This window comes from Hippopotamus amphibius, chromosome 7, assembly GCF_030028045.1.
Source record: "Hippopotamus amphibius kiboko isolate mHipAmp2 chromosome 7, mHipAmp2.hap2, whole genome shotgun sequence".
NCBI classification, from domain to species: Eukaryota; Metazoa; Chordata; class Mammalia; order Artiodactyla; family Hippopotamidae; genus Hippopotamus; species Hippopotamus amphibius.
Window position 1 is genome coordinate 84,382,939 of NC_080192.1, and position 13,870 is coordinate 84,396,808.

Here is a 13,870-nt window from a genome sequence, read left to right on the forward strand (position 1 = left end):
TGCACAAGGGTTCTAGTTTCTGTGTTTTGATTCCAGCCATCCTAGTGGATGTGAAGTGCTGTCTAGTGGTTTTGATTTGCAGTCCCCTGATGGCTAATTGAATTCAATTTTGTACATGAGTATTTTGTGCTGCTTGAGAGCACACAGGTGGAGATGTAAATAAGGCAGTTTAGGCTTGAGTCTGGAGCCTGGGAGAAAGAGCAGAGCACTGCAGCTTCGAAATGGTGAGCGTGTATGTGGTGCTCTTAGCCCCTGAGTGGATGGAACCAAGCAGAGAAAGTGTGGAGAAAGAAAGCAGCTTAATGCCCAGTCTCAAGGAGGAACAGTAATTGAAGGGCAGCGCAGGGAGTAAAGCCTGCAGAGGGGAGAGGGGACCAGGTGGAGGTGCTGTCAGAGAGGTGAGGAAGGCAGGGACCAGAGTGTGAGATGCGTTGAGATGCGTAGAGATGCAGTGAAACCAGGACTGCAGGTTCAGTGATGGGGCAGCCGGTTCAGTAGTGGACGTGGGTTGAGGCTAGATTAAGTTGAGGAGTGGTGGGGACGTAAAGACAGCTCAGCAGACGTAGACAACATTTTAAAGAAGTTTCTGAAGTGGGGGAGGCCAGTGGGCAGGCTCCAGAGAGATTTCATTTCTACTGAGACGGGAGCGGGGGCTTTGGAAATAATAGACCACTGGTTGGCAGCAGTCTCCCCAGGAGGCAGAGGTGGAGGGAGCCCAGCCTCCCCTTTTGAGGCTGTGTCCTCGAGCTGTCTTCTGTTCGCCGTGAAGGCAGAGACCTGGCTGTCCACACAGAGGCTGTAGGAGGTGATGGGGTCAAGGTGGAGGGTGGGGAAGGTTTGCGTAGATGCCGTGGGGAGTGGAGGGAAGTGAGAGGATTGCTGGGCCACACAGGAGCCTGCTTGGGGTTGGAGGATGAGTGTTGGACAGCACTCCTCTTCAGGTGTGAGGCTTTCTTCAGGGGCGCTCAGCCTGTGGCGTGGGGGCAGGGAGGGTGGCTGGAGCAGCAGCCCAGGTGAGAAGGTGCAGAGGGGAGGAGTGGAGGGTGTCCTGGTGGGTGCAGGGAGCCCCACAGTGCTCACCTGGTTTGCAACCCAAAATCTCCTGAGTCCTCATGGTGGAATCTCGCAGGTGGATCCTGTCATTTTGCAACGTGCAGGGTCACCTGGGTGCTGGTCTGGCTGTTACAGCGTCTGCGCTCGCTTGGTTCCCGTGTGTCCTAAATGCTGTTTGATTGAGCTACCATGTCAGTGAATGAGACTCTCACTTGTACCATTGGCTTGTGTGCTTCTGAAAAACACTAAACTCTACCTTTTCCATACAGTGTGAAACTGCAGCACAACAGGAATTTGCTGAAGAACTTCAAAAGCGAGAACGTTTTCTGGTTGAGAGAGAAGAGCTGCTTTTTAGACATGAAAGTGCCTTGAGTAAAATTAAAGGTGTCAAAGAAGAGGTTCTTACAAGGTTTCAGATCATGAAGGAGGTAAGTGCATGGCACTGACTTTAGAGGAAAGCAGCCTCTTCTCCCCTGGTTTGGGTTCCCTGCTTGTTCACATTTGCTCAGCTTCTCCCCCCTTCCCTCTCCCCCTCACATTTTCTCCTGGACCAGCTGAAGGTCTGTTGCAAAAATGAAGAGCCAGCACCCTTAAGTCCTTCCTCTGTGCTATGCATCTCCTAAGAATGAGGACGTTCTCCACACCATTATATCAAACAGGAAATTCGTGCTAATTAAATATTTTGACTTAATATAAATACACAGTCCACATTCACTTTCCCATTGGGTTCCTAAGTTGTCTTTTATTGCTTTTTGTTTTGTTGTGTTCTCCCATGAAGGAATTAGACAAAATGCAGGCAAATCTCTGGTTTCTCTGAATCTAGAGCAGTCCACGTCACCATTTTTGCTTTTTGTGAAGCTTTGCTTTGAAGACTCTTGGCCAGTAGCCTTATAGAGTATGTCTTATTCTGTATTTGCCTGATTGTTTCCTAATGTTTATATTCAGGTTAAATATGTTTATCGAGAATATCATTTAGGTGGTATGGTATCCTTCTTTGCTTCATGTCAAGAGGTGGGTTACTGTATGTGTAACTTACACAGAGGAGAGTTTATTTTTTGTTTTGAGAGTGCTGCAGTCCTGTGATCAGCTCCGTAATCAAGAAGTGTAGTCCCAGCTCCCAGAGTTTCCTCATGTTCCTTTGCAGTTATCCCCTCTGAGCCCCCAGCAAGCACCCAGTTTGCGGTCACCCTGTAGGTTTCTGAGGCGCTTCCTCTCACCGGTCCTTTTCTTCCCTGTCCTTCAGATTTGATCACGTGATCACAATTTCTTCTTTCATTTCCATGTTGCAGTTGAGCTCATCTAGAGAATTTTTTTATTTCTGATATTCTAAAGCTCTAAATTTTCCAATTATTTTCCGTTTTTCTCATGAGAATTTCTATCTTTCTATTTGCATTCATTGGCATTTGGAATTCAGTTAAAAATCCCACTAGATCATCTCAGGATTGGCATTTTTCTTGAAACCTAGTCACATTTTTCTGGTTCTTTGTATGTCCAGTGAGTTTGGGATTGTCTTTGGGACTTTTGTATATTTATTTTGTATAGATTCTGGGTCCTTTTTTTTTTTTTTAGCATTTTTATTAAGATATAATTGACATATCTGGGTCCTTTCATAATGTTCCGGAGAATGTTGATTGTATGCATTCATTTCTTAAGCAGTGAGCCCAGTGAGTTGAGGCTGAGTGTTTTCTCACCGTGTGGGCCGTGCCCCCCTCACTCGGTTTCCGAAGCCTGTGCTGTTGCTCTGGAGCCTATTGTGCAGGCATTGCTGGGGAACCTGAGCCTCTGCTGTGATGCTCTGGGTCTTTAATGTGCTTGTGCGCAGTGGGACGTGCGTGAGTGCGTGGGGGGTAGGGGAGGGGCTCTTTTTAAACTGAGCTCCTGTCTCTGCCCCTTTGCTGCTTTTGCCAGCTCAGGGCTGACCAGATTTGAGCACATTTCTTGGCTTATGGGGTCCCTTCTTCCTGGTTTCCCAGCCCTGAAAAGCAGTTTCTCTTCAATTAGCAGTGACTGGGGCCTGCCTTGGGGCAAGACTGCTGGAGAAAATGGACAAGGAAACGCAGGAAACTTCAGCCCCTCAAGGGTTTCTTCTCCATGTTTTCCCTCTTTTCTACAATTCCTTGCTTTTGCTTCCCTTTGACATGCCTTAGGTGGTTGCTTTTTTGTGTTTTGTGTATGGTTTTGTGATCAGTAAGAGAAGCAGAGTGCACTGGACTTATCCTTCTGGAAATGGAACCCATGTCATGTTTTTAATATCTTCCGGAGGTGGAAATTTTGTACAGTAAGAATGTTAATCTAATTTTTAAAAATAACTGTAGTTTTTGTGACCATATCCTAAGTTATTTAAGGAATCATTTAATGTAATAATAAAATTGCATAAAGCTAATTTTTTCACAAGCTTGGATTTTTAAACAGAGCAAAACAGTGAATGCTTGGATTCTCAGCACCACATCCTAGTTTTAGCCTTGATCTTTTTCTCTTTGGATTTGTCTGTTTGCTACTCATAATAAGTATAAAGCTGACTCCTTTATTTTAATGGAACCTAGATGGTTCATGGGAAGAAGGAAATTACTCATTTTCTTGATTTCCTGTGGAAACTTGTTTTATAAATTATGAATAAATTTGAGAGCAAAAGGTGAAAGAAACTATAGAAGTAGTCACACTTAAAACATGCTCTCATTTAAATGTAATTAGAGGGGACGGGACTTTCCTGGTGGCTCAGTGGTTAAAAATCCGCCTGCCAATGCAGGGGACACGGGTTCGAGCCCTAGTCCCAGAAGATCCTGCATGCCATGGAGCAACAGAGCCCATGTGCCACAAGTATTGAGCTTGCACTCGAGAGCCCGTGAGCCACAACTGCTGAAGCCCTTGTGCCACAACTACTGAAGCCTGCTTGCCTAGAGCCCGTGCTTCGCAACAAGAGAAGCCACTGCAATGAGAAGCCTGAGCACCACAACAAAGAGTAGCAGCTGCTAGCAGCAGCTAGAGGAAGCCCACATGTAGCAACGAAGACCCAGCACAGCCAATAAATAAATTAATTAATAAAAATAAGTGTAATTAGAGGGGAAATTGGTTTTAATCATTTATAAAACTGACTAAGGAAAGTTAAATAGTTTGGGGCTTAAGAAATTTTATTATGTATTTTAAGTTTTTTGAGATGTACAACAATTTCAGCTACTTTATGAGAACATGAAATTAGTTCTATATGGAATATTTCTTCTACTCCACAAGGGTAATGTAAACCTTAAATTTTAATCCACAAAGCTGTGAATAATTAACTAGTGGCTTGAAAAGGATCGGAAATCTTTCACTGTTTTATCATTCCATGAATGTCAAATAGAAGTTATTTCAGTGAGTTTCTGTTGTGGATTTTTCTGAGCAGAAACAGAAAATAGCCTTGTTGCTAATTAATTGTGTAATGTGTTTTAATAGGTATTTAGCATATACTTTTAATACTTTGCTATTAGTTTGGTTGATGATACAGTCTTTATAAATTTTTTTCAATATTAGTCATTATGCTTAAACACACTGACTAAAGTCCTTGTGATTTGAGGAGTTGTAATTTTTAATTAATTTATGTTCAGTAGAATTAGTGACATGGAATTTGTATTTTTTTCTATCCTAGCAACATGATGCAGAAGTTGAACACTTAACTGAAGTTCTTAAGGAAAGAAATAAAGAGAGCAAGAGGCTAAGATCCTCTTTTGATGCATTGAAAGAATTGAATGATAGCTTAAAAAAACAGGTAAGACCTATCTTATCTACCTTAGGTTATAAGACATTCTTCGAACTATATAGATTAACGAGTTACAAGTCAGAATCTTAGAACATATTCTGAACTTTGTGCTGAAGTCCAGTTAGTGCAGTGAGGAAAGGAAAGTTAGGGTCAGGAAGGAAGAAATAAGAATTCTCCTCGATAACATGATCATGCACAGATGTAGTAGGTATCCAAACCAGCATGCAGACAGGTTATTACAATTAAACAAATTTAGGAGAATCTTTGGGTGTGAATTCAGTATATAAAATATGAAGTGTATTTCTGTATGTTAACAATAATCAAGTAGTGAATGTTTATTGAAAGATACTGCGGGTAGCAGTATCAAAAAGCATTAGCTATCCAGGACTAAATCTAAAGAAAGATTGTACGTGTATAAAGCATGCATACGAGAAGTGCAAAATGTTATTAAAAGCAGCTAAAGAGGACTGAGATAAGTTGAAGGCTATGTTATGTTCAGGGATGAGAAGACTCAATATGATAAAGATGTCAGTTTTCCTAAATTAATAGGTACATTTACTCCAAGCCCAGTAATTCATTATGCTGGTATTTAATGATTTGTAAACTTTTCTGTACATACATTATAGTTCAATCAAAAGTTCAATTAAAAGACATTTCTTATTTAAATGTACATGTGTCAGATGTTAGGAGACTTGCACATTTTTCGTAGGATGAAGTATACTTTCTTAGAAATCCTTAATGTATTAGGACCAAATGGTGGTTTTCGCTGTGATGTTTTATCATGCATGCTACCTCTGTCTGTTACGTTGCTTGGTTAGATAAGATAGTACACTGGAAAAACTTTAGCAGGAAATCAACTTGAGGTTTCTATTGAAATATCTAATGTTTTCCTACTTTAGTTAAATGAAGTAAGTGAAGAAAACAGGAAGTTGGAAGTTCAGGCTAAAAGAGTTCAAGCTCGTTTAGATAATTTGCAGGTAAGGTACCTGCTCTTCTCTTGAGACACAAGTGAAGTTTAAAATGACTGCTTTTGGACTTTCTCACTTTTAATATAATTTTTCTTTAATTCATGGATATATACTATTGCAGAGGAAGTATGAGTTTATGACAATACAGAGGTTGAAAGGAAATCCCCATGCTGCTCACGAAGTGAAAAGTTTGAAACAGGAAAAAGTACCAATTTCAAAACCTTGTAAGGTATGATATGATTAAAAATTTCTGCATTGGAAAGCCAGGACATGTTTCTCTTTATTTTTTTTCCATTTAGTAAACATTCTTTTTGATATAAAAGAATTCACTGTAATAATTTTTTTATAGAAAAGTATCGCTGTAGTATTTCCAATATGCTTTTGTTTGCAAAAACAAAACACAATGTTTAGCTGCTAAGAATATTCGTGTACAAGGCTTTTTGTGGACATGTGTTTTCATTCCTCTTGGAAATATAGCCAAGACTGGGATTTCTGGGTCATAAGGTAGATTTATGTGTAACTTTGGGGGCAGCTGCCAGTTTTCCAGAGTGGTTGTACCATTTATACTCCTGCTAACAATGCGTGCATGTTCTGGTTGCTCCACAACTTTGCCAGCATTTGGTGGTGTTGGTCTTTTTCATTTTAACCTTTCCAGTGTATGGGTAGTGATACCTCACTGTGGGCTTCAGTAGTTTTGATAAATTCTCTAGTTCTTTCATAAAGTGAATTGGGGGTATGGCCCTATATAAGGACAGTGGCAGGAGCCCCAGCAGCAGAGGCAGGAGCTGCCGTTGGTGTGGCTCCAGGTGGTGTGGCCTGTGATGGGCTGTCATGGCGCGGCAGGACCAGGTTGAACACGCACTGCCACACTCCCAGTCCTGCACAGGGTGTCCACGTGGAGGACCTCCTCAACGGAAGGTCAGGGACTTTGTCCATCTTCAGGGGAAGGCCTGGGGGGAGCTGCTTGTGCTGGGTTCTCACGTCCCCTGCTTGGTAGCACTGCGAGGTTTTTCAGGGAGGTGCCGAGGCTCTGGGCTGTGCTGCTGAGAGCACAGAGGACCTGGCCTGCATCCCCTCCAGCACCTGCAGCAGGAGGGCAGCTCGGGGCAGGCTGTCAAGGGCTCTGCCAGCAGGACGTGGGGCCAGGAGAGCAGCTGCTTCCACGACATTGCCAGCCTGGGCCTCCGCGTCTCGTCCAGGAGGAACCACATGGCTCTCCCAGGGGCTCCAGGTCAAGGGTCCCCCTTCTGACCTGCCTGGACCCCGTGTTCCACTCCCAGTGGGGCTGCCCCAGCCTGTGGCCGCCCTGCCCACCCTCCCCTCTGCCAGGCCCTGGCTGTGTACAAAGGGTTTAATGGTTGCAAAAGGTCATATTTCACTCCCACCTCCCTAATTCCTGCCATACAACCTTCCATGATTTATTAAAGAGGATGCTGGTTGTGAAAAAAAAATTTTAATTAAAAAATAATGTAAATTAGAAAAAGTGGAGATTTATGGTAGTCAAGATGATTACAGTTTTCATCAAAAGTTCCTATTTGAATAAAATTGAGAAGGGTAAAAATTACTCTTGTTCAGAATAAGATAACTGTGTTTTCATTCATCTGATTTTGTTTTTATGGATTGCTCTCTGCCTAATTTTGCCTTTTTATTAATTTGCTTTTATATTTCTTTGTCTAAAATTAAATCTAGCATATTTCCTGTTTAAGATACATCCGTGATAAATTGATCAGAAGTGATTTCAAGGAACACAGAAATCAGTTTAGTTGAATTTATAATTTTTTTTTTTGTGGCATTTTGTTCTTATTTTTCCCTTATTTTGGTACTCTCAGAGAACAGGATTTCCAGGAAAATTTTTTCATGCCCTATTTGTAGAACGTTACAACGTAAAGGAAAACAACTTTTTTGAGAAAAAGATATGAAGTTCCATGTTGAAAATTGTTTAGCTTTTGAAACCTTTATTTGTTAAAATCTATTTGTTATGGTGGTTCATGCTCTTGAGTTAAGGCCAGCTTTACTTTTCTCCGTTAACACACTTGCGTAAAGAACTTTAATGAAAAGTCTCTATTTTGGTAATAAAGTGCTGTTCTTTCAATTTCCTTATTATGGTGGGTTTCTCCTCTTCTGTCAGCCAGTATTTAACATTTTTGTAGTATTAATTGGAGATATTTGATTTGGAATTTCTTTCACTTGGAGAAGCTTTGTCATCTAATACATTTTTTAAAAATAAATTTATTTATTTTATTGGCTGTGTTGAATCTTTTTCGCTGTGTGTGGGCTTTCTTTTAGTTGCGGTGAGTGGGGGCTACTCTTTGTTGTGCGCGGGCTCCTCATTGCCATGGCTTCTCTTGTTGCAGAGCACGGGCTCTAGGCGCGTGGGCTTCAGTAGTTGCAGCACATGGGCTCAATAGTTGTGGCTCACGGGCTCCAAAGCGCAGGCTCAATAGTTGTGGCGCACGGGCTTAGTTGCTCCGTGGCATGTGGGATCTTCCTGGAGCAGGGATTGAACCTGTGTCCCTTGCATTGGCAGGTGGATTCTTAACCACTGCGCCACCTAGGAAGCCCTAATACATGTTTTATAGTGAAGTGTTTTAGATAAATTATTCCATAATCACTTACCAAATTTAAAACTTGCCTTTGAAGTTTTAGGAGGCTGTGAATTGAAATACATGCTTGACCTAATTTTTTTTGCATGTAGGTACCACTTAATGGACAAGTGTATGAACTTTTAACTGTCTTCATGGACTGGATTTCAGATCATCACCTTAGCAAATTGAAACATGAAGAATCTGGAATGGATGGTGAAAAGGCACTACCCACATTTGCTTCTCAGAGAAATGATATTCAAGAGAAGTGTGTGAAGGTTTGTTTTTTAATTTGAAATATATGACTCGGTAGACATGAAGATTAAAAAGGAAACCCTGTGGTACATTTTACAAGAGAAAAAATATTGAAAGTATTTTTGATAGAAAGTTGTTCATACCAATAGTCAGTTCTAAAAGTTTCATTTCAGACTTAATTCCAGTCAGTTCATACTTATATTTTTTGTAACGTGATGGGAACTTCTTTTTAAAAGCAGACCAGAAATTGAAAACTTTACTCCAAAAATGGCAAAATAATTGTATATTAGAGTTAGGCAGGTAATCAATAATAGGAATAATTCCTGATACACATCATTTTAGGATTCAAATCCGACTGAAACAATTTTATTTCACCTTTTGTGATGAATTGATAAATAGTATTTTCAAGGGGCTTGTCATTAACAGAGAGAAATGACCATTTTCTTAAATTGCAAACATTAATTTGAATATTGATACTCAGGATTTCCAGTCACTATAAACTGTCATTAGAGATTGACAGTTGCATTCTACAAAAAAATACATTAAAACTCTGAGGAGTGGATATCCAAAGTTTTTGTTTGGTTTAACGAATTATTAAATACAGGCCAGGGTTTCATTTTAGGAAATTATTTCTGGTTTTCATCCTTTCCTAAAAAGTTTCTTCTAAATGCCTTTTTGTGCTAGGCAGGATAATGGCCCCAGGGATGTTCATAACCTAATCCCTGGAAGCTGTCAATGTGTGACATTTACATGGCAAAAGTAAGTTAAGGTTACTGATTAGCTGACCCTCAGCTAGAGATTAACCAGGATGATCTAGGTGGGCCCAGTAATCACATGAGCACTTCAGACCAGACAAAAGAGGCAAAAGAGTAGATCAGAGACTACTCTCATCCTGCTGGCTTTGAAGATAGAGGAAGAAGGTCATTAACCAAGGAATGGGAATTGCTTCTAGAAGCTGGGGGTTACCTTCTGCTGATAGCCAGCAAGGAAACCACAACCCAAAGGAGCAAGATAGGATCCTCCCCAGCCTCCAGGAAGGAGCTCAGCTCTGCTCATACCCTAATTTTAGCTGGTTGAGACTCAGTCAGACTTCTGACCTACAGAATTGTGAGATAATGAATTTGTATTCTTTAAACCAGTAAGATTGTGATAATTTGTTGTGGCAGAAATGGGGAACAGATACGCCTTCGTTTAGATTTGTCTCTTTATTCCATCTGTGTCTAGCCATCCTTTAGAAGTGGCTGCTAATTAGGAAGACCTCCAGTATGAAAGTTCTGTATAGAAATACCGTTTGTTAGAGCTGGATGCAGTAGGGCAGTCCTGGGACATCAAGGCTAACAAGTGATGGTTTTAGCAAATGGAATGTGGATCACATAATACTCCATTTTTACATCAGGTTAATGGCATGAGAGGAGAATGTCTAGCACATATTTGGTGCAGGATTCTTATCATCCTTAAGTAAGGATTGTTATTTATTAACTTACTCTGGATTTATAGTTTTTGTTGAGCCTAGATCTTTATTTAAAATATTTAAAATTTATGGTCCCTGTTATGTTAGTAAAGGTAGAATAATGTTTAAAACTTATTAATAACCTTCTTAAAAGAATAAGAGAAGTGTAAATAGTACCAAATTAATGAATTACTTAACTGAATACACTTCTGGCCAACAGAAGCAACTATTCAGATCTTTTTAGGAATATGTACAATTTGTGATTTTAAAATAATGAAGGGTTTTTTGTGATGGCATGTTTTGTATGAATCAATTTGATGGCTCCTATATTTATTTTAAGAATACTAGTATAGCTCTGAAAATGCTTTTGCAAAATAATGGCTCCACCAGTTGCCTTTGGGAGCTTCTGACACATTTAGCATATTTTATCACAGTCATGGCCTTTTATCATTTAAAGATCAATTTAATATTTTAAAACACAAAAAGCTGTTGGGGACTAAATATGGTACATTTAAGTAGATGATCAAACTGAGTATGCCTTAATAGGACTGATTTTCTTGTGTGACTCAGAAATAGATAGGTGGAGTATTTTCAAAGAAATTGCAAAAGGAGCAATTCAGTACAACCTGGAGTGGAATCTGCGGCTTCAAGTTTCAGTTAAAGCACAAACAAGCCTAGAGAAGACACATCCCTAGAAAAGTTTTGAGAGGTCTAAGAACTACAGGCTGATGGGTGGACTGGTTGGTGAAGGTTTCCCCTCCATGAAGCCCCTCATGAAGACTGGAATGGGTCATAGTTTTTTCCAAATGCCAAAATTTTAAAAAATGAAAAAAAAGTCACAAGGCATTCAAGGAAAAAGGGACCTATGGCTCAATCAAAGGAATGAAAAAGAGCTCCAGAAACCAATTATAAAGAAATACAGATCTCTGAACTTCCAGACAAAAAGCTTTAAAGCTCTCTTAAAGATGTTCTGTGAGCTAAAAGAGAACATAAATGGATGACTAAGCAAAATTAGGAGAATGAAGTGTGAGCAAACTGAAAATACCAAAAAAAAAAAAAAAAGAAATTATAAGAAGGAACCAAATGACTCTGGGAGCTGAAGAATATAATAATTTGAACTGAAAACACTCACTAGAGAGGCTCAACAGCAGACTTGATCAGGCAGAAGAAAGAATCAGCAAAGATGAAGACATGTTTTTTGAAGTCATCAAGTCAGAGGAGCAAAAAAAAAAAAAGGACGGAGAATGGGGAAAACTGAAGAAAGCTTGAGGGACTTACAGAACATCAACAGGTGGACACTAAGTAGACCAATATATACAATATACGTGTGAGACCCAGAAAGAGAAGAGAGAGAAAAGGGCAGAGAGATTTTTTGAAGATTATTTGAATATATAATGGCCAAAAACTTCCCAAGTCTGAGGAAATAAATGGACATATAATTCAAGAAGCTCAACAAACTCAAAACTAGGATAAACCCCAACAAAGCCACTCTGGGACATGTTATAATTAAACTGTTGAAAGTCAAAGACAGACTCTTGTAATCAGCAAGAGAAAAGTGACTTTTCATATACACCTGAGCTTTTGTAAAAACATAGCACCCCTGGGAGATATTGTGGGTTTGGTTCCAGACCACCACAATAAAGTGAGTCAGATGAATTTTTTGGTTTCCCAGTGCATGTAAAAGTTCTGTTTACACTATACTGTAGTCCATTAAGTATGCAATGGCTTTATGTCTAAATAAATTGTACATACCTTTAAAAATGCTTGCATGTTGTAATCTTTTTGCTGGTGGAGGGTTTGAAATATTGTGGAAATTCCAAAATGTGGCACAGAGGGAGCAAACATGCTGTTGGAAAAATGATGCCAATGGACTTGCTCAATGCAGGATTGTCAGAAACTTTCAATTTGTAAAAACTGCAATATCTGCAAAGTACAGTATAGTGAAGCCCAATAAAATGAGATATGGCAGTATCAGTGGATCTTAGGAGAAACTTGACAGGCCTGAAGGCAGTGGGTAATATATACAAGGTGCTGAAAAAAAACCCATGAACCAAGAATACAATATCTGGCAAAACTGTCCTTCAGAAATGAAGGAGAAATTAAGACTTTTGCAGATAAACAAAAGTTCAGGGAGTTCATTAGTGATAGATGTGCCCCTGTAACAAATGCTAAAGGGAGTCCTTCCATTTGAAATGAAAGCACACTGAACGGCCACATGAAGCTATAGTATAGAGTTCACAGTAAAGGGAAATACATGGACAAATATAGTAACTTGTAAGTTTGATGCATAAATCCACTTTTAATTCTTACATGGAGTTTAAAAGACAAAAGTATAAAAAAACCTAAATCTATGTTAATAGGTTATACATCATATAAAGATGTATTTTGTGACATCAATAATATAAGTGGGGTGGTAGAGCTATAAAGAAGTAATGTTTTGGTGTATAACTGAAGTTTAGTTTTCATCACTTAAAAAATTTGTTTTGACTTTACACAAAAGGAAATGAGAAGCAGAAGAGAACACATCAGTACAGAAAAATCAGTGAAACATGAAGGAAGGAAGTACAAGAAGAAAGGAAGAACAAAAAACTGTAAGGCAAACAACATGGTTAACAAAATGGCAACAGCAAGTCGTTCCCTATTAGTAATCATTTAAATGTAACAGATTAAACTTCCAGGTCAAAAGGCATAAGATCAGCTGAATGGATGAAAAAAAAAGAGCATTGAACTGTTTGCTGTCTACAAGAGACTCAGCGTAGCTCTAAGGACACATGTAGGCTGAATGTGAATAGGGTAGAAAAAGATAATCAATGCAAATAGTAACCAAAGGAGCAGGATGGTTCAGACAAAATAGACAAAGTTTCAATCAAAAACTGTTACAAGAGACAAGGACATTTTAGTATGATAAAAGGAGCAATTCACCAAGAAACTATAACTATTGTATTTATGCCTAAAACCTTAGTGTTCCTGAATATATAAAGCAAACATTGACAGACTTGAAGGGAGAAATAAATAGCAACACATGGGGTTGCTACTAGAGGAGACTCCAGTACCCCATAATGGGTAGAACATATGGACAGAAGATCATGAATGAAATAGAGGACCTGAATAACACTGTAAATCAGGTAGACATAGCAGACATACATATAACATTCCACCCAACAGTGGCAGAATATACATTCTTCTCAAGGGCACATGGAACAGTCCTTGGGATAGACGATATGTTAGGCCACAAAACAAATCTTAGCAGATTTAAAAAGACTGATCTTATGTATCTTTTCTGATCACAGTGGGATGAAACTAGAAATTAGTAGCAGAAGGAAAATGGGAAAATCCACAAATATGTGGAAGATAACACACTTGAAGAACCAGGAGATCAAAGAATAAAAAGGGAAATCAGTGCTCGCTTCGGCAGCACATATACTAAAATTGAAACGATACAGAGAAGATTAGCATGGCCCCTGTGCAAGGATGACACGCACATTCGTGAAGCGTTCCATATTTTTATGCCTTAGAGGACTGGGACGGGACGGGGCGGGTGGGGGGGGAGTCGAGGGAGGGAGGGAATACGGGAATATGTGTATAAATACAGATGATTGAACTTGGTGTACCTCAAAAACTGGTACAAGAGTGTAATGCAATTATATTCCAATAAAAATAAATAAAAATAAAAACAAAGTTTACTTTAAAAATCAAAAAAAAAAAAAGGAAATCAGAAAATGCCTGAGGCATGAAAATAAAAACACATACCAAAACATAAGGAATGTAGCCAAAGCAATGAATGCTAAGAGGGAAATTTATTGCTTACATTCAAAAGAAGAAAGATTTC

At 39.4% G+C, this 13,870-nt stretch overlaps 1 protein-coding gene and 1 non-coding gene across 11 annotated transcripts in view; both read left to right on the forward strand.

Annotated features, from left to right (window-relative positions):
* Positions 1–13,870, forward strand: part of CCDC138 (coiled-coil domain containing 138) — a 58,071-nt gene that overhangs the window by 9,182 nt on the left and 35,019 nt on the right. For 9 of the 10 annotated variants that reach the window (XM_057741738.1, XM_057741739.1, XM_057741744.1 and 6 more), the window contains 5 exons: positions 1,323–1,481; positions 4,676–4,795; positions 5,686–5,763; positions 5,876–5,983; positions 8,450–8,614. In XM_057741738.1, coding sequence (XP_057597721.1) covers positions 1,323–1,481; positions 4,676–4,795; positions 5,686–5,763; positions 5,876–5,983; positions 8,450–8,614 — 630 coding nt within the window. The remainder of the gene's footprint in view (positions 1–1,322; positions 1,482–4,675; positions 4,796–5,685; positions 5,764–5,875; positions 5,984–8,449; positions 8,615–13,870) is intronic. The other variant, XM_057741740.1, reaches the window with a different exon arrangement.
* LOC130857962 (U6 spliceosomal RNA) lies at positions 13,441–13,547 on the forward strand. The gene has a single exon (XR_009054946.1). It is a non-coding gene; the product is annotated as a U6 spliceosomal RNA (small nuclear RNA).